At 38.6% G+C, this 21,393-nt stretch overlaps 1 protein-coding gene across 3 annotated transcripts in view; it reads left to right on the forward strand.

Moving 5' to 3' along the window:
- The window catches only part of MTBP (MDM2 binding protein), a 69,266-nt gene that overhangs the window by 21,256 nt on the left and 26,617 nt on the right, over nt 1-21,393 (forward strand). For all 3 annotated transcript variants that reach the window (XM_067530894.1, XM_067530876.1, XM_067530884.1), the window contains exons 10-15: nt 1,152-1,224; nt 7,088-7,205; nt 16,032-16,205; nt 17,347-17,460; nt 18,356-18,520; nt 20,020-20,113. In XM_067530894.1, the coding sequence (XP_067386995.1) occupies nt 1,152-1,224; nt 7,088-7,205; nt 16,032-16,205; nt 17,347-17,460; nt 18,356-18,520; nt 20,020-20,113 (738 nt within the window). The remainder of the gene's footprint in view (nt 1-1,151; nt 1,225-7,087; nt 7,206-16,031; nt 16,206-17,346; nt 17,461-18,355; nt 18,521-20,019; nt 20,114-21,393) is intronic.

The following is a 21,393-nucleotide window of genomic DNA, read 5'->3' on the forward strand; positions in this document are numbered from 1 at the left end:
TGGCCTCTCAAGACTCACGGGGCCCCCCTTTGAACCCATGGCTTCATGGCCACGCTCATGCTTTCATGGAAGGTAGCCTTCTTGGTGGCCATTATCTCAGCTGGGAGGGTTTCCGAGATTAGGGCCTTGACCTCGGAGCCCCCTTATACAGTATTCTATAAGGATAAGGTGCAGTTGAGGCTGCATCCAGCCTTCCTGCCCATGGTGGTTTCCCAATTTCATTGTAATCAAGATATTATTCTCACCGTGTTTTTTCCCAAACCTCATGGTTTGGAGGAGGAGAGGAGATGGCATTCGCTGGACATGAGACGAGCCCTGGCCTTCTACATCAAGCGTACAAAGCCATTCTGGAAATCAACGTAGCTCTTCTTCACAGTGGCTGACCGGATGAAAAGCTCACCTGTCTCCATCCAGCACATTTCCTTGTGGATTACATCATGCATCAAGTTCTGCTACGAGCAGGCAAAGGTGCCGCTTCCGGGAACCATCACAGCGCACTCAACCAGAGCTCAAGCCTCGTCTACAGCCTTCCTGGAGAGAGTGCCCATGCAGGACATCAGCAAAGCTGCCACCTGGTCATCAGTGCATACCTTCACGTCCCACTACGCCATCGTTCAGCAGGTGAGAGAGGAAGCGGGATTCGGCAGAGCGGTGCTGAGGGCAGCTCACCGGTAACTCCTGCCCACCTCCAAAGGTGTTGCTTGTTAGTCACCTGTAGTGGAATGGACATGAGCAAGCACTCAAAGAGGAAAACAAGGTTACTTACCAGTAACTGATATTCTTCGAGATGTGTTGCTCATGTCCATTCCTCATCCCATCTCCCATCCCCACTACTGGAGTTGGCAGAAGGAAGAGACTGAGGGAGCGTGGGGACGGCAGCAGCTAATATACCGCGGTATATGCGTGGGGCTCTAGGAGGTGCCGGAGCCGGCCCTACAGAATCTGCTAAGGGGAAAGAAGTTCCGGGAACCGTGCATGGAGGCGTGCACACACCTATAGTGGAATGGACATGAGCAACACATCTCGAAGAACATCAGTTACTGGTAAGTAACCTTGTTTTTCTTTGTACAGAATATGATAATACCATGATTTATAAAATTGCAATAGGTAAAACTATTTGAAGATGTGGTTCCTTAAACCTTTCTATACAGGAACTTGGCAAGAACCAATATCAAAGAAAAGTCTACACTGCTTTTGGATCAGATTTCTTCTCTCTGTGGAAAGGTATACTTTTTTTTCAACTTTGCAGCAAAATTTTTTCAAAATGATTTGTGTATAATCTGCTGTTTCTGTGTACTTTTAATTTAAGAAGTAATCTCTGTGGAGTCTCCTCCAAAATTTTCTTCTAGGGCCACAGTCTGCCTTTAGATGTGTGCACTGTGCAGTTTCCAAGAGCAGAACCCATATGCCAGTTAAATTGTTAACTTCAGCTAAGCTTTGACCTCATAGCACAACTCGATACTCACTCTGAATCCTACTCACCTGCCCCCCAATTGCTGTCCCTGTCTGCTCATTTTCCTATTTGTTTAATCTTTAACAACGTTTACTGACCCCACCTTCTTTGGTGTATTTTCTGTTCCCACAAATCTTATTTTAAGTCCCTGTACAACAAAAGCCGTTCTTCCCAACCTTGTTTTTATGGTGACTTTTCTGCCATTGGGTTGGATGCAGCTCTTCATAAGCACAAACAGCAGAATACTTTGGGGTCTGGTCTGTACTGCTGCCAGCAGTCCACGTGAGATATGCAAACTATGTAAAGTAACTTGCGTATCTCCCATCAACTTACGTTCTCATACCGCAGCATTTTCAATGCGCTGCGTCAACTGGAGACACCCTCCGGTCGACACAGCCTTATTAATTTTGGGGAGCTGGTTTAATTGCATCGACTGGAGAGGATTTCCAGGATCAATTGAGAGGGTATTCACATGTAGACATACCCTGAGTAATTTTTTATGTTATGCATGGCAGTACGTAGCACAGATGCTAAACTGTTGGGCCAGCCATCTCTTCAGCATTTTTGTTGTATTCATAGATTTTAAGGCCATTTGAAGGCACCATTAGATCATCTACTCTGACCTCCTGTGCATCACAGGCCGTTTCATTTCACTAGTTACCTCTCTGTTGAGCACAGCAGCTTGTTTAACTAAAACATACGTGGTAGCCAAAACACAAGTTATCTTCCAGAAAGGTGTCCAATCTGGATATGGAGAATCTACCTGTCACAGACCTGGTTGAACTCACCCTGCTGGATGCAGACTAGGCTGCTGTGTTTGGACCCATAAGCTGGGCCTGTGTGCACTTTTTTTTTTTTTTTTTTTTTTTTTTTTTTAAATAATTAAGTGCTGCTGGATCTCAGTAGGTTCCATCCACTGTCTCTGGCCTCTCTGGCACACTTCCTGGGCACAGACTCTGTCTGCAATACATTTTTTGAAGAGTATTCCTGTGACTCAGCTTCCCTTGGCCCTAAGACCAGTTCTGCCCCTCACTGAGACTCCCTAGTAGCTTAAGCACAGCTGTTCCCAGAGCTCTACTCTTCTGGGCGCTCTGGTTTACCCCTTTGGGGACACATGATATTTGAAGCAAATAGACGTGTCTTTTGAAAAAGTCCTCCTAAAACAATCACTCTTTACTTTAGACAGCACAGGTGCTGACTGGTTCTTTTCCCTGCTGCCCAGACCGCACAGGTTCACAGACAGACTCCTGAGCTGAAGAAGTATGTTTATTTGCTGCTTCAGTGAGTGATCAGTCCACTGAACTAGGGCACAGCATAGGACTAAATGCAGGCACACATCCACATTCAGGTGGTTGCCTTAAAAACATGGTTAAAAGTTATTCATGATATGTTTCTGCCTAGCACTAAGATTAGTTTGCTAACTCAGTTGTTTGCCTGATTGAACTGCTGACCAAGATGCTTACCTGATCAGGTTGCTGGCTCAGCTTTTTATCTGGTTGTTCTCTTTCGTTGCCAGACAAGCAGGCATCTTTTCACATATCCCAACACTTAAAATATATATTCTACATATTACATTCTACAACAAGAGAGATACAGATCCAGGTAAATATTTGTGTCATTCCCTATGTCAGTTCCTTCACCACTCTTTAGCATTCTTTGGGATTTGGGTCAGTGTCAGTGTCCTTTCAGAATTCCAAGTCCCCTTTGTTGGACCACATTTCTCCAACTCATGGCTTCTCCTCTGAATCATGGAGTCTCTTTCTCTGATCCTCACAGTCAGAGTCTTTCAGCTCTGGCTAGTTTGGCAGTCGAAAAGGTTCCCTCTTACTCAGGAAACATTTCTCTTTGTTTCTGTCTCTCTCAAATTTCTCAGCCTCTGTGACTTTAAAGGGCTATACCAACACCTCTGTCTTTTTGTTCTCTTTTTGAGGATTTTTCTCTCCTCCTCTAGTACCTTGGAGTGTTCCTTTCACCTAAATTGCAATTGTTCCCTTTTTGTTCTGTAGGGGCCCAGCCTATTCACTTATGGGTAGTCCTTAATGACTGTCTCATTGAAGGGTAGGCTAAGTGGGTGAGGTAATATCTTTTATTGGACCACTTCTGTTGGTGAGAGAGTCTAGCTTTTGAGTTTACACAGAGCTCTTCTTCAAGTCTGGGAAGATCTGTGTAAGCTCAAAAGTATCTCTCACCCATAGAAAGTGGTCCAATAAAAACATATTACCTCTCCCACCTTGTCTTTCTAATACCTTGGGACCAGCATGTCTACAACACTACTGCATACATCATTCAAAGGTTTTAGACACCCTTCCTTTTCTCCTTAGCATAATGAGTGCTATAGAAAGAACTTAATTTCTTGAGACCAAATAGATGGCAATAAATCAATGAGTGGGTAAACTGAGGTCTGGTCTACACTAAAAAGTTAGGTTGAGCCAGCTATGTCGCTCAGGGGTGTGAAAAATTCATACCTTTGAAGAGGGCAAGTGAGCCAACTAACCCCCATTTTAGACAGCGCTAGGTTTACGGAATAAATCTGTTTACCTAGTTACTGCCTCGGGAAGGTAGATTACCTATGCCATCAGGAGAACCCTTTCTGTCGGCATACGTAGTGTCTACACTGAAGTGCTATAGAGGCACAGCTGAGACATTTCAAGTGTAGACAAGTCCCGAGTCATACAAATATTAGAGAAATACCCCACTTTCTCCATACCAACACTTTCCTTGGTAGTTTGTTCCATTGGTTAATTACCCTCACTCAAAAATTTTGTGCCTTATTTCTACTTTGAATTTGTTAAGCTTTAGCTTCCAGTTGTTGGTATTTGTTTTGCCTTTCTCCACTAAATTAAAGAACCCTTTAGTATCTGATCTTTTCCCTCTGTGGAAGTACATATACACTGTAATCAAGTCCCTTCTCAGTCTTGTTTTTGATAAGCTAAAGAGATGGAGCTCTTTCTCGCTGTGCGGCATTTTCTCCACTCCAGCCCTTGATTCATGTTTGTGGCTCTTTCCTGCACCATCTCCAATTTTTCAACATCCTTTTTAAAATGTGGACACCAGAACTGTACAAAGTATTCCAGTATTGGTCTCATCAGTACTGTATACAGAGGTAAAATCACGTCCCTTCTCCTTGCTGCTCTGTTTGTATGTCCATGAATTCATTACCCTTTTTTTTGCCACAGCATTGCACTGGGACTTCATATTGAGTCGCTTGTCCACCATGACCCTTAAATCCTTTACAGAGTCACTGATTTCCTTGCAGTGTTGGACATTCTTGCCTTCTAGGGGAATAGGAATAAAAACTGGTTATAACCGTATCCCTCCATTTTCATGTTGAATGTTGGTGGTTAGCAATTTCCTGAACAGTGCATTCTAAATGCTGTTGGACAAGGGCCAGTGTATGTCTTACCTCTTCTTTCTCTAATGCAGGAAACAAGAAGGCATAGTGCATCCCTTATTTTACAGTCCTAGGATGACAGAGACATTTTTATATTTATGCAGATCATGATTGCAAGAAAAGCCAATATATTTCTATATAATCATTTTTGAAAAATTGATAACATATAGTTTTCCTAGGACAATGCTTTTTAACTCTTTGCTCAGATACAGTAATTGTCGAAACAGCTACAAGCTTGTCGCTATTTTCTTGGTACCATTGCTATGAATAATTATGTAGTAATGTTCATTTGAAAATGTTATTTGTCTGAATTCTTAAGACAATGTAGGCATATTTACACAGTGTTTCTGTTGTTTATAAAACTAATTTACAGTAATCACAACATTGGCTGCAGTGAGAAAATTATGATACAATTATAGCAAATTATTCATGTTATAGTTAGTGTGGAGTTGTGGTTCAATTATAAGACCATATTTTTAAGGGTGGACAGTATGGGTGTTGAAAACTGGCTCTGTTGTTGAGTCAATATTTAGGATTTCTGCTGAGGATTGTATTTTCCTCAAACCTCTTCTTCACTCCTTACTAATAAACAGCTTAATTGTTTTAAAAGTATACCTGTTTCAAAAAAACCCCAAAAAATCCACCAAGGCTTTTGTGAATTTGTATAACTCAGATAATTATGTGTAAAAATGGTATTTAGCAGACATGTTAATTATGTATAATAATGATATAACAACTTGTTTTGCCTCATAATTTTAAAAAAGCTTTTTAGAACATTTTTATGCATGCTTGTTATGATAAACTAGAGATGCTGTGACAATTGTGTGTAAACGGTTCTAAAAGTTTTATATTCAGTCTACTAGATACCGTACAATGTATAGTTGAAAGAAGTACATCAGAAACTTGCTGAAAAATGTATTTTTCCTGATACCACAGCCTGAATTACGGTGACCAGATGTCCTGATTTTATAGGGAGAGTCCTAATATTCAGGGCTTTTTCTTATATAGGCGCCTATTACCCCTCATCCCCATCCTGATTTTTCTGGTCACCCTAGGCTGAATGTTCAATTAAATAAGTATAGTTACATCTGTGTTCTCCATTTATTATTCTGAGAGATAAATATTATCATAAGCAACATCTAATATCTGAATTTATTTGGAAAAGAGAAAATATAAAAAAGATATCTTTTGGGAGTGGAGAGTAGCCCAGTGTGGCTATTTATTGGAGTACTCTATGTATATCAGATCTTTTTATTATATGGAGCCATTGTTAGCCTTACCAGATTTAGGTTGATTTGAGATTCACAATTATAATGGGAATTAAATCTCTGTGTCAGGTTTGATACAGAAAATATCATTTGTGTAAATCCAACAATACTCTATCTCTTCATTTTCCTTTGATTTAAAAAAAAACAAACCAACTTTTCACTGTTGGGACTTGTACTTCTGCTTAACTCAGCTCTCTGTGATATTAATAGAGACAAGTCTTGTTTGACAATGAATGGGAGAAAAACAGTGAACAAAAAAAGGAAGGAGTATCTTTAATAGAAATGTAGTTTAATGAGCCTCTAATCAACAGCTAAAGAAGAGGAAACCTTGAGCAGGTATCATCTAAGCTCATGCTTCAGGGTTCCAGCCAGCTACCAGCAGGGGTTAGGAAGGATTTCCCCCCCAATGTATTCTTGGAGGGTTTTTTTATTGCCTTTCTCTGAAGCATCAGGGATGGCCACAGCTGGAGATGGTACATTGGGCGTGTGGGCCAGGACTCTGTGGGAGTGCTGAGCATTCCCTTTCTCAAGTGCTTGGCTGGCTACTTTTTGCTCAGTTGCTCAGGGTTTATCCGATCGCCATAAGAGGTGTCGGAAAGGTATTTTCCCCCAGTTCAGGTTGGCTTTGATCTTGGAGTTTTTTGCTTTCCTCTGTAGCATGTAGGTGCAGGTCACTTGCCAGGATTATCTGGGTATATCTCACATAGTCATATCCCTGCCATTGTGGGGGCCTCAGGCATTGGTTTACCTCAGTGCCCTCTAGTCTCTGTCTGTGGCAAATAATAGCCTAGTCTCATGTGGGTGTCTCATTTACTTTGGTCTCATTTCCAATGTTGAGCTTAGTGTGTGGGTGGCGGTAGCAGCGGCCTGTGATGTACAAAGAAGTCAGACTAGATGTTCTAGGGGTCCTTTCTGGTTTTGAATTCTATGACTATATGCATAATATTCAGTGCATTATATTTTCTGCCTGTACAGGTAGGAGCTTTATTTGTTTTGCCTTGCAATGTAAGCAACATCTTGATTCCATCTCCTAGCCAGCTGAGTACAAAGAAGTGGAAGGAATATATGGCCAAAAAACCTAAGGTCATCACCAGTAAGTAATATATGTTTGGGGGTGTTGTGTTGTGTGTATCAGGAGTATATAATATAAGTAGGCTTGGCAGAATTTTATTTTTATTTTGTTATTATTTCAACAGATAATATCGATGTTTATTTTTAAGCATTTTTTCCTTTTTTTATTGATTTAAATTTTCACAGTTGTAGAAAATTGGGTCAGACAATAATTCTTAATGACAGTACATACTGAGATTCAAAAAATTAAAGCTTTATAACCATTAAAAGACAAATTGTCAACATCGCATGTCAAAATATAGAAAGTAAATATTCTTAAATCAAACTTTAGTTGGTTCTCAATTAGCGTTTTTCTTCCTTTGCCTATCTGTAAATTTTTATTGATTGAAATATTTTTTGTTGTTTTTTGTGTGTATGTTGAAAATGACATTTGCCATCATTTACTGATAAAAATCTAATCCTTTAAAGTCTAACTATAAAGCTTTTATTAGCATGAGTATAGAATAGTTGCATTACTTCAGAGTGGAGCTGCACTGGGGCTAGCAACAGTGGCAAAATCTCCATGGGGTGCAAAAGGTCTTAGTTATTATAGATTCAACTGTGCAATACTCAGAGCAGAGAAAAATTAAAAATAATCTGTGCAATTTATGTGGTGGTCCAGCCAGTTCTGGGATCAGTGGAATGTAAAAGTGGCTCTCAGGCACTGTTTTGTGCCAGTCTTCAGATGCAGCTCAGGATCCAGCTCCTAATGTCTCTCCTTTTCCTTTTTATTTTAAAAAGGTGAAAGCCTCATTTTATAAATTAATTCAAGGCCATTGGTTCATGATAACTATGATACGATACACTGGAGTGACATAACAATGATGATAACTACAGAAGTTGTCACATATAACTGAACAAGTTACTTATGCCCCTAGATTTTGGCCATATTCTCTACAAATTTGTAATTGGATTATCTTGGGCTGATTCCAGTCCGCTCTCCCCATGCCTACATATTTCTGTCATCTTGGCTTGGATATTCCATATTCTTTTTTTCAGTAGAGATGCATAGTTATTATCATCCTTTATGTAGTCATGTGCATTAGTGCAGTACCAGAACCTTAATGGTCCATTCATTTTGATCTTTTGTGAGTAGGAATGTTATGTGCAGGTGCCACTTCATCAGAAATTACATGACAGAGAATTCTTTAGGATCATCAATTCTAGAATGCACTGCACCTCTTCATGGTGTCCTTATCAGTAACTATACAGAATGTTTGATGCTTGCATAATACTTTGAAGACATATAAATACTATATAAATGCTAAGTAGTAGTATTTGCTGCAATTTAGGGGTAAATATATCCCATTTAATGTTTTGAATTTAAAAAGTCATAAAGTTTGGGGAATAACTTTTGCAGTGACCCTCCTTCATAGGCAATTTTTATTTGCCCCATAGATCATTCTCATAGTTATAGATGCAGATGGCAATCAGTTGGATTTTAAAATTATTTTCCCTTTGTTAACTTGTATCCATTGCAATTTATTCTCAGAAGTTAGGAAATATATTACAGTGGAACCCCATGCATCCGATCTGATTGGGACTAGGGCAGATTGGATAATCAAAAATTCAGATAATCAGGAGAATTTGGGGGGGGGTCAGCCTCGTGGGTGGCACCACCCAGTTTGATTAATATGGAGAGCCGGATAATGGAGGCTTGGATAAACGGGGTTCTACTGTACTTGTTGCATATTTTTAAAATATTTCCCTCACGTCAGCTTTTTGTTGAACCTGCAGGTTCAATAAGTGTCCTTCGAGATCCAGCCTAGCTGAGGTCACATGACAAATGTAGAAACCAGACTGCTGATTAGGCTGACCATCATCAAAGAAAAATTAAACTGAAACCCTGTAATATTTTCCTTTAAACTGAATAGTAGAGATAAAATCAAAACACACAAATCTTAAATTCTTCTCTGTTGTGAAAATTCTTTAGCATACTTCCTCTTGTTGAATCTTCAGTCCTCAAAATATGACTGTAAAGGTTTAACTATGATGAGCTAATAAAATAAGATTTGCATTAATATAATCATCATGCCCCCAGGATTAGTTTCTACTATGGGGCAGTCAGTAGATGGACCAAATCCAAACTGCCAGATGCTTTTGAATGGACCCTGAAATCTTTTTATTTATTTTTTATTATCATTATTGTTGGTTTTTATTATTTTTTCTGGGGTTTGCACCTTATTTGACTGTTGAGGATAGAATTTAAAACCCTACGGGCGCCCCCGCCCATGTTTTTCACAACCGTCACAACGAGGCGTAATGTCCCGTCGACATGCACCTCTCTGTTACTCTGCAACAGTTTAGAGGCCTGATTTAAGAAATCCTCAGCAGACAGGTCGTTCCTATTTCTTCTGACCGAAAACAAAGGATTGTTTAAATTACGACCCTCTAAACGTGACTGAACGTAATCGTCCGGGTCTAGCCTGACGTTAATATCATCGAGAACCGTCTGTATCCCCCTGTGCACAGCTTCAGTGACTTGCTCAGCTGAATTGATTTGGTCAAGATTGACAAAACGAAACTCCTCACAATACTCCGAACCCCTAAATCTAGGAAACTCCCTTTGCCAGCTTCTCAGCCGCTCCATATACACATCGGGGGTGGGGTCATTTGGGGATTCCTCTATGGGACCGTCTTTTATGTCAGGCTCCAAAGGCGCAGCTGGGGACCCACCTAGAGAACCAGTTTCCACCTCCCTGTTCTCAAACACTCCAGTTTGCGAATCTCCACCAGGGGACATTTTTTTTTTTTTTTTTTTTTTCCTCATCACCTTTTTAGCCTTTTTTAAAATTTTTGCAATGACCCTGGTCCGTAACTTTTTGGCAGCCACCCGTCTATCCCTCAAATGGCGTCCCCCTTTTTGGTTACACTTTAACGGTCGGGTGCCCCTTATCGTGACTAGCTGTGCTGTTTCAGAACCATCCTCTGGAAAACTGAAATATTTTTCAGCGTATTTATTAAGAGCTTTTGCATTTTTTACATGGTTTCTGGAAAATACAGCGCCCATCAGCTCTCTGAACGAAGTGTGATATTCGCCCATTTGCGCTCTGAACGAAGCGTTATGCTCTCTGAACAAAGCATCATGCTCTCTGAACAAAGCATCATGCGCGCCCATTTGCGTTCTGAACGAAGCGTCATATTTTTCCCATAGCTCTTTAGAATAACAAAGAGCTGCATCAGACATATCAAGGCGGGGGCCTGGTTTGCGGTGTTGGACAATTATTACAGACTTGTAGGAGCTTTCAGCCCTTGGTTTTTGATTCACAACCCCTAGAGCGAGTGCTCCGGGTTTGTGAATGCGTGTGTTTTCGCCCACAGCTATCTCAGGGTTTGGTGTGGTGTCGACCGCTGAGAAACTGGAGCTGTGCTGGTGCTTTTTACCAGAGTCCTTGGGGTTGATATATCTGAGCTCGGGACTTTCCTGTTGCTTCATCTGGGCTCCTTTGCTGTTTTGAGCTGGCTTTGGAGAAGATTTCTGGTTCTTTGGAACTCCAGCTACAACAGCGTCAGGAAAGCAGGCCGTGCCTGATTAGGAAAACAGATGTTCCAATTTAGCATCAAATATAACATTTTTAGAAAATGTAACTTTACCACACCGGCTACATATTTGTTTAAAATATATTTACTGTATTTCATCTCTGTGTCAGGCTCTAACAGTGGTGAATCTTCCTCTTTTCCTTTTCTTTTGAGGCTTAAACTTCTTTCAGGTTTTGACTGCACTGTTAAAAAAAAATATTATAAACAGTTTAATCTTTCCATACAATTTCAGTCTGTACAGCAAACATGGATTTTACCCCTAGGCCCCAAAACCAAAATGTGCAATAAAATCGCCTCAACCATAACTATCTTTTTTAACATATTACCACATGTTCAGACTGAAATCTTCCAAACACAACTTTAAAAATAAACCATCCAAAGACTTATCTCTACTCCCCACCCTGTGGTCAGACTAAATCCTGCAGGCTGTTTTAACCCCCAAATAACTTAACCCTTTAGCTCACAAACACCTTTGGCACAAAATAAACCAACTTTTTTAAAACATCACCACATGTTCAGACTAAGTTCCTCCAAGCAGTTATTAACCCTCAAAATACTTTAGCCCACAGCAAAATCAAGCCATCAAAATACTTTTAAAAAAAACAACCACCCTCCACTGTCCATTTAAGCACCTAAAATAAACCAGCTTTTTAAAACATACCACTAGGTGCTCAGACTAAAACCATACAAAATATTTTTGCACAACTTTAAAAATAAAACACAAATTCAAAAACCAGTTGCAAATATTTACCTTCCACCACAGGATACAAGCAAGCTGGAACATTTGTATCTGCATCTTTTAAATGAAAAACAAGCATAATTTGAGTTAGTATGATACCCTGCAAACTATTAAGAACCCCCGTCCCCCACCAACTATATAGTTAAAATAGGGGCTTTACCTTGCCCTGATGAAAGGCTGTTTGAAGGGCTGGATTCCATAATCAATAGATCATGCTGCAATAAAAACACCTATCATTCTTAGTAAGAATAGCATGAACAAAAAAAAAAAGTAACATTATATAATATATGTTAAAATAATCAAACACGCTACCCTTTATTGCCTGCTCTTTCCACCTTCACGCTGGGAGTTTATTGCCTGCTCTTTCCACCTTCACGCCGGGAGTAAGCAACGAGGGGTGGGCGGTTACTTTACAATTCTTTTATCTATAACAGTATGTAAATGTATACATTTCCAGCAGCACCCCATAGACCCTTATTTGGTTACAACGGCACCTATAAATGAATATTAACTACATAATGCATACAATTATACCCGCCCCCCTGTTTGTTGTTTACAGGATTACCATTCACCCTAAAACCTATACATTTTCCACTAACATTCTTTAAAATAAAGGCCTGCCTGTGGGAAGAAGATAATAATACTTCCTTCCCATCTTGCACAGGGGATGCCCATAAACTTATCTCTTTCACAGGTTGCCTGGAAGGAAGGAGATAACAATCTCTAAGATTCACAAAAACAAAGTTTCCTGTAATTTAGGCCTGGCTACTTGTCCAGCTTTTAACTCTTTACTCTTCTACAATATATACAGTTTTCAAAGTTAATCTATAAATTTTCCACTAACATTCTTTAAAATAAAGGCCTGCCAGGGGGAGAAGATAGATAATACTTCCTCCCCATCTTGCACAGGGATGCCTATAAATTTATCCCCTTCACAGGTTGCCAGGAAAAAACAAACTCTAACTAAGATTCACAAAAAAAAATGTTTCCTGTAATTTAGACCTGGCTGCTTGTCCAGCAGTTTAAATAGTGTCTATTAGGCAAAAATTTAAAAAGCTAAGGTTTTTTTTTTAATATACCATTCTGAGACTTTTAAAGACCAGTTAGCAAGGTGATTTAATCACTATATTCCTTTTGTAACATGCACAACTGGGTTGCTTTTTAAATTTTCCTGTAAGGTCCTCTTAGAGTATTAAAGAATAATGGCCATACATAAAAGTCCTTAATGTTACTCTCTGACTGCAGAACCTTGCAAAAAGCAGTGAATGGCTTGGGTTTTTTAATGCTTAAAATAAAAATGGTTGTACCACAGTCACAGCTTTTTAAAAATTGTTGTAAGAACAACCAAACATTTAATAAAATATGCTGAAACCTTAAAAAAGTTTTAAAATAAAATGGTTGTACCACAATCACAGCTACAAATAACATTGGTTGTTATTACAACAAATGCTTTTTAAAAATATGAAAGTTATGTAATTTTTATTTTGGTGGTTGTTAATATACTATTTTAAACATGTCAAGACCCACCAATTCCTGAGGCTTTATTTTAAACTGCCCATAGCATTCAGTCACCCCCCTTACTGTAAGTGAGACCCCGCAAACCTATTACCTGATAACTCTAGCCCCTGGTGAAAACAAAAGTTGGAATTGAGTGGGGTTGGGGTGGGAGGGTTGGTGAGTCAGACCCTTGCATCAAGCATTCCTAGGGTATATATATATTTTTTGTGGGGGGGTTGTTTTTCCCACAGGTTTCTACTACGCACATTTCAGATTTTTGCTGTAAATACACAAAGATCCAATAGCTGGGTTCTCACAAAAATGTTTTTTTTTTTTTTTTTTTATTTAAAAGACAAGCAGCCACCTTGAAACATTTATCTTATAAATAAGGCCCACACAGGCCATCTTACAGATAGTCACAAAGCCCCTTTTCAATACTTTTATTTACAGCTAACAAGCCTTTTATCGTGTGTAGGGCCCCTCACCATTCTCTAACTTAATCCTTTTGGATTTCTTACAAATAGCCTACTTCCTAAGTAAGGCTCTGTAACTATGTAACCAAACGGTCCATATAACGCTCTAAACAGGCATCCTCCGGTTTGGTCATTTTCTTTAGAGCACCGCGTGGGTCTTGACTGAATTGCACAGCCTTTACCAAAGCCACCCCTCGTGCTAAATGTTCTTGAGTTAAGCAGAGACATTGCATAACATAACTTATGACAATAACAGAATTCAACAGGCTTTCAAAACATAGTTCAGCACACAGGCTCTGAAGCTTGCGGTTTATATCCTCTGAAGTCCAAGTCACGCAGTCATGGTCCCGTTGGCCTGGAGCTTCTATGACACAACCCTCACAATCTTCGAAAAGCTTTTCACTAAGACAGTAATTAAGGGTAGCAGAAACAGCAACACATGCAATAGCCCACATGGCTTTTTTACGCTCACGATGTGGCACCGGCTCAGTTCGTTCCATGCCAAGACTCCTCTTAAACGCCATATAGGCGTCATCCTCGGGGTCATCCTCATCATTGATTTGTATTGGTGTTGAGCAGAAGCAGGTCGGGCCTGGTTCATCTATGCTGTCTGATGCAACATTGTTTGTGGTCACCTACTGAAAAACATTTTCAGAAAAGAAATAGCTGTAAGTCTCTACAGCTTGGCTTTTTGTTTTTAGACCTGGCTCGGTTACTAACCCACCGCACACCCCAATCATGCTGGTTCCTTTACCTGTGATTCGTCTCTTCCTTTGGCCGGCCCCGCCAGCGACTCCACGGACACGGACAACGTGAAGCCGTCAGGCTCATCCGGCTCCGGTGTGTTGAACAAAGGCTGGGCCAAAGGGGTGTCCTTCTCGGACACGGTCGCTAATGTAGCGCTTTCTACAGCTGGGGGCCAAGAACTGAGGAGCCAAAACAAATTTCGAAGGCCTCACGGGGGTGGTGAAGGCATCCATGTTCCCTCTCAGCGATTTTTCCACGCACTGTGGACCACGCAGTCTCAAAAACAAGATGCTTTAAAGGCCCCAAAACTTCCGGCCAAGAGCTACAATTGGCCCAGCAAGGATGTGGGGAGGAGCGGTCACCAATGGGAGAGGGTTTCGCCCCGAGAGCTGGGATTGGCCCAGCAAGGGTTTTTGAACTTGTGCCAAGAGCAGGGATTGGCCCAGCAAGGGTACGGGGAGGAGCAGAGCACCAATGGGGATGTTCGGGCAGCCACGGCGGCGCAACCCCCGGAAGTTTTGGGGCCTTTAAATTTATTTCTTGTGCAGCTGTAGATACCAATATAGATTTTTCTCCCAAATTTAAATTAAAACTGTTTCAGAAAACATTGAAATATGCTTGTGTTATTAATACAGATTATTTCCTGAACTTTCAGTTTTTAGATCTTTTTATAGATTGTATTCTAGTACAATCCATATGATCCATGCCTTTATTAGGAAATGGAGTATTTTTCATCTTCTTCACAGCAGGCATTTCTTGTTATCCTTATATTTTTAATAAAGATTTTAAATTTTTAAATCTATTAGGATAAGTACCTCCTTTGTGAGCAGGATCTCCCTCATAATAAAAAGCATTTACAGAAATTTACATAATTCATGAATAAACCTATTTTTCTCTCTTTTTTTGCGGGGTGAAGGGTGCCTAACACTTCGTGATTTTTTTAGAAATGCGTTCACTCTGTCACCCCTTATGAAGGAATGGTTTCAATCCAAATATTCAAAGAAGGGTTTCCCACTAGCAAAGATACCATCCCCCACCAACACCACCAGCACTATCTTTACAAATGTAGCAGACTAAGCATACAGTTTTCCTCCTGTTTTAGGATAGAACTGTAACTGTTTTCCTTATAACAAAGTGTGATTTAAGGTATTTATCTTCTCATTTAATAAAACTGAAATTTTATGAAGCATCTTTCATCCAAAAATCTCAAATGTTCTTTACAAGGTGAATTACCAACTACATGCAGACGTTGCTTCATACATGGGTATATGGCAGCAGCATTTAAACACACAACTGTGTTATCAAGTAGTCCAAGTGGGAAAGTAAAATAAAAATACCTTTATCCTGTTGAAATTAAAGTGACATTTCAGGCAGAATATGATAACCCAATCAAATGTTGGCTAGGATACAGAATTGTAAAAAACTGCCTGGGAATTTTTATTTTTGATTATTTTTATTTATTTATTTATTTTTAATTTTGATTTATTTTTTATTTTTGACCACAAGTGGTCAATACCTCATATTTATCTCCAGTCCATAAGCACCAAGCTAGGACACAGGTTGAAAATTAATCTGGAAGAAAGAATGGCACATCTGGATTTGGTATCCCCACCTGATGCATTTAAAATATTTTAGAGGTTTTCCATCCAAATACGAAGCACATTTGATGCTGTTGGCTAATGTGATCTGATGCAACCTCAGCTAGCAAAGCTAACAGTTATGCAAGTGACACAAGTTAGAATCTAGAAAATATGCTTATTTTAAAGCCTTTTTTCTTGGAATGGTTCATGATTATCTGTTGCTATTTGCTTAGTTCCAGAAGTTGAGCTAAAAGGAGAGTCTTGCCAATATTATTTTTTGGTACAAAGCAATGGCTTTGGAGGCTGTAAAGCAACTTTGATTCATTCAGCCAATCAGATCAATGGCACAGCCACTCTTGCTATAATAAATGGAAAGCTAAAGACAAGCACAGAAGAAACACAGTCAAGTAAGAATTAAACTCTGTTTTTTAAGGTGGGAGTGGGTGGAGGTGACTGACAGCATGTACAATTTAATGTAAGGTGGGAAAACTAAGGGGAACAGTGAAATTGGATAAAAAAAATTTTGTTTCAGCAATATGTTTGTAAAAGTCAATTAATATTGATGGAAAAGTTCATAAGAACTAATGATTTTAAACTAAATCTTTAAGTTCAAGTTAAAATGCACATGATTTTAAAATATGCTGTACGAGATGCACAGCCCATCATTTTTTTATACCTTCATTAGCTCCTGGAGCAAAGAGAATGCTTTATTGTACAACTCGAGTTAAAATTAATACTTAAATCAGACTTGCAAAATTGTCATGAAAATTAACCAGCCCAGCCCAAAGTCTAGTTGCCTACCCTTGTGGTTGTGGTGATTAAAAAAAACAACAACAAAATTATTTCATTCACTTGTCTGAGAATACATTATTTTCTCTAGGTAAACAGAGAAGTCAAATTTTGTGCGGCTGACTTAGATGACTTTCAGGTAGAAGAAGCCTGTTCCCTTGTCATTGGAGGAAATCCAAGTGGAATATAACTGACTGCCTGATTGTAATAGTTTATCCTAGTCTGATGAAGAAAGTGGTGGAGGGGAAAACCCTAAAGTCTTTGGCAGTATGTTATGGAAATTGGGAGCAATGGGTTCTTTTCAAATATCTAATGCCATAGCCTGTTTACCTCCTATGCATGTTAAATACATTAACATGTTAACATTAAAGGTCTGACTTTAATGCCTAACAACATGGAAATTCAAAGCTAAGGATCAAGCAGATATTTCATCCAAACCATGCTTATTTATTACAGCATTTAATATGCAAAAAGATTGTCAGGCATGTAGAGACCCCATTGCTATTTACACACAATAAGATGACTTCTTGCTGGATTTTCAGCCTTTATTATTAATTTCATTGCTTTAATGGGATTCCGTCAAATATTAAATTCTAACTGTGGCATTCTTAATATGAAATGTGTAGTCATGCATATGTACTTTTTTATATGTACTTGCATCATACACAATGATAGCTCTTTTAAGAAATAAACATGAGATGGTGATTTCCTAAGTCATATGAGACATAACTAAGAATCGATTTCTCATAATCCATACAGGCTTTTGTACTGCTGACTTCATCAGATCTCTTCCACATTTCTATGGAGAGCAGATACTACAGAGAGAAAAGAAACTGGCTTACATGCAAGCATTTGCCTTGAAGGAATGTCTCAGTAAGTAATGGAGAGTATATTGGATTAAACCATCATTGAATCGCAAATCGATATACAACAAATATATCTTCATTTTTAATTTAATGTGACATTTACTTTATAAAGTCCAAGGAAGATAGTCAGTCTATGAAGGACTAGAAATATTTAATATTGTTTGTATTTAGAAAACAATTAATATAACATCTGTGATGACTTGTTGCTATGATTTATTTTTTTTAAAACCTTCTTACAGATGAAAGAGCTCTGATTTTTATTTTGGTATTTTAGAGACTATATTTCTTAAATGCCTTGTGGAGAGCAACCAGGCTTTATTGATGAAAAGATGATTTCAGAAAGAGACTACTGTGGTGATTCGGCACTCCTCTGTTTTGTAGTTGTTTTTTGTTAATCTCCAGCTATGTTTCTCACTCTCTCTTTTTTTTTTAATGGTCGAGGCTGTACCTCTATTGGAGATTTATGTTTATCGTAAAAGGATGTATCGTTAACCAGGCTGAAAGGTCATTCTTTTTAAGTGCCTGAATTTCGAGTGGGGAAGGAACATTTTGTTTGTCCCTTGATATTTAATCTAGTTTCATTGATTGAGCAGATTTAATTAAATGAAAACCTACCTTGGAGAGACTGCAGTTTTAAATAGCCTAATCATAATGTAAATGATTTTGTAATTAACAGGATGTCACTAGACTGAAGGTAACTTTGTCATAAAAAGCACTTGTAAAAATGCTTCAGACTTCCCAGTGTTCCACATGTGCTGATGGAATAAATTAGTAACACGTCCCTAAAGTATACAATATTGCATGCCTTGTCAACTAATTTCTCTCCCAACCAAGGTCCAATCTTTCCTAATTGCTTTGCATCTGGGACAGTAATTTTTTTTCTTTTCCTTATTGTTTTGCAGAGAGGCGGGAATCAGCCAAGCAACCTTCAACCGTTTCTGCTGATGAGCTCAAAACCCTGTTAACACTTACCAGGGAACGTTTTTTAGAGTTATATGACACCAGCCTTCCAAAAACTACTCTGCAAAATGCAATCAGCAAAAATAGGCCCTACACAATGACTTGTGGTAGGCATCTGTATTTAGAAAATTCACCATTTTTTTATTTTTTGAAAAAGCATCTGCAAACAAGACTTTTTATTCACATATTGCAATTATATTAAAATTAATGTTAAGGGAATTAATCCAGAGTGATTGAGAAAAGTGGGAAATCCAAAATATTTATTGTAGCATTTGTACATTCACATAGCATATATAGTTGTTCTCACCGTTGGACTATTTATATCTTTTCTGGTGTTGCTGACAAATATCTTATGATTTCTATATGATACTGAGAATTCTTCATCGAATGAATATACATCTTATCATGATCTTATTATATTCTTGTCCAGCTTCACTACAAAACTGTTCATATGTGAGAAATAGTACAGTTTTTATATAATCTTTGTTTATGTGTTTTTCACACCTTCATTGAAGAACTATGGTGGTATTGTATCCAAATAGAATTTTTATATTTTTCCCCTCCATTAATTCATCTGTTTAATTCCCACAGAAGTGTAAGTGCATACTTCTGGGATGCTGGGTGTAGTACTAGAATAGCAAGCTTGTTCTGTGGAAGGCCCTGCATCTACCATATCATATCACAACTTCAATAAAAAGTGTTCACAGACTCACAACTGTTCTTTGCCTGTGGCGTATCTAATGTGTCTCTTCAATCAGAAAATTAAGTTTGCTAACAGCAATTATTTAGGTCCACAGCAGCATGTGCTTTATTCCAGTACTATCATCTTCTTGAGTGATGATTTTAACACATGCAGATGGGGAGTGTGGGGAAGGGAGGGAGGGAGAGAGAGAGAGAGAGAGAAGACTTCTCTAAAAGTAACCATTAAATACACCACACAAATGTGCAGGATTTCTTAGTCAGAACATAACTGAACAAGATGTTCCCTCTTTGGATTACTTATCGAATAGCGTTGCCAGCATGATACATTTAGGTAATTCCTTCTTTTCTTATAGACATTACAGATTTGTTCTATCTTTGCTCAACATTCATTTGAATATGATATAATTGGAGTCACAGATAATTCCAAAGTGATCGCCATGTGATATCCTAACACTGTACCATAACCTTTCCTCATTACAAGTCAATGTGTATTGCTACATCATGATGATGAAAATATCACAGTGTCAGGTTATTGCACCAGCATTATTTTGGGATTGAATTTCTTATTGTCTGCTCTCTCTTCCTTCCCTTCTTGACCACTGAGAGGAATCCTCATGACTGGTTCATTTCCTCAATCCTCTTCATGCTGACTCAGATATGCTCTGTATTTCCTCTACATGGCAGACCATGTGGAGAGCCAGTTAGAGCTCCGTATTCCATGAGAGCCTCTTTTGGTGCCCTAAAGACTTGCCAAGAGGCTCTAGAGCCATTGTTTGAATATCCTCCTCCTATTACTAATAAACCACTTGCTTTTGATTGAAGATAGATGGCATCCCATTTATTAAGTGTCAGTTGACAGTAATAGCTTTGTATTAATCTAACTCTTTTTTTTTTTCCTTCTGAGAATCTGAATTAATAGGGTCCAAACCTTTGGAGTGGCCAGAAAGAAATGTTCTTCAGAACTTGGAAAATTTTGAAAAAATTAAACAAAAAATGAGGTAATAATAAATCCTGTGTATTTTCTAAACAGATGACATTAAACATCATTCTACAGGATCTGTGAATGCTGACAGAGATTTTGTAAATCTCATAAAAAATATGTTTAAGGGCCCTTCAGAAATGAGGAGAGAAGGGAAATTTGTTTAAGACTGAAACTGGGTCCCTGATCCACTGCCATTTTGCAAAGGTATTGCAGAGGATTTTCAGTATTTATGGCTGACTATTGTTAAGAAGCCTTTTGATAGAGCACAATTCTACGTTTGTGAAGTTCCAGTAGGCACCATTTAGTGGGTAAAAGATAAAATGTCATTAGGCCACATCCACACTAGGAACTGGTGCACAAAGGGGCCAAATTTGTGACACTAGTGGCATAAGGTACAATGTAAACATAGCAGAGCAGTTTTTGCCGCTATGTCCCAATATTAGATGCATCATTAATCTTTTTGTGTTGCTTGATTTAAAGCCAGGGCCATAACATTTTAAAAGTATAAGAGAATTAACAGAGGTTTGGAAAATGTTCATTGTTTGGATTTGTGTTGAAATGCTGCTCCTTTCGGTCTTTTAGAGCCTCGTGTGATGAAGTGTTTAAAGTAGTCTTATAATTTGTTTCATTTCACCCTAACTCCCAATTGCTTTTTCTAAGTTTTTGTTCTATTGTGAATAACATTTTACTGGATAAGCTTACAATCAACTTCCCAAATGAATTATCATGAGTTGCTTTTTTCTTTTAATTTACAAAGTCCCAGAGCAGCATTGCCTACATCAGAGTGTTGGAAGGAATGTCTCACTTGCAGCCTCCACTTAGATCTCTGCTCTCTTATGCTTCTTTCAAAACACTATCCTTGCCTCTCAAAACAAATAAGATTATCTTTCGCTAACCATAGCTTTTGACAGGCATCTCAAGGACCTTTCTATCTCTTAGACTCAGTGAATGTCGCATAAGTCCTAGGTGAAATAAGTTTATTTTATTCTTTTCCCCATTGGTGATTTTTACTCTTCCTAAAGCAGCATAGCAAAGGTGCCCAGTGTTAGAAAAGGAGACACTTTGCTGTCCTTGAATGAGGTGCATTGAAAAAAAAATGGAGGGGAAGGTTGTACAATACTTGCCATTTGGTTCTTATCTTTAACTATGCTGTAAATCTCTATTTCATGAGAATTAAATTTATCTTCAGCTATATAAAATTTTCTCATAGGCTGGAGAATCTGAATGTCTGCTTTTATCCCAGCATTAAATTTCTCAGCTAAGTTGTAAAATCTTCAAAATAATTTATAATGGGAA

Source organism: Emydura macquarii, unplaced genomic scaffold (genome assembly GCF_026122565.2).
Source record: "Emydura macquarii macquarii isolate MOO-44397 ecotype Brisbane River unplaced genomic scaffold, CSIRO-AGI_Emac_v2 contig_369, whole genome shotgun sequence".
In the NCBI taxonomy this organism is placed as follows: Eukaryota; Metazoa; Chordata; order Testudines; family Chelidae; genus Emydura; species Emydura macquarii.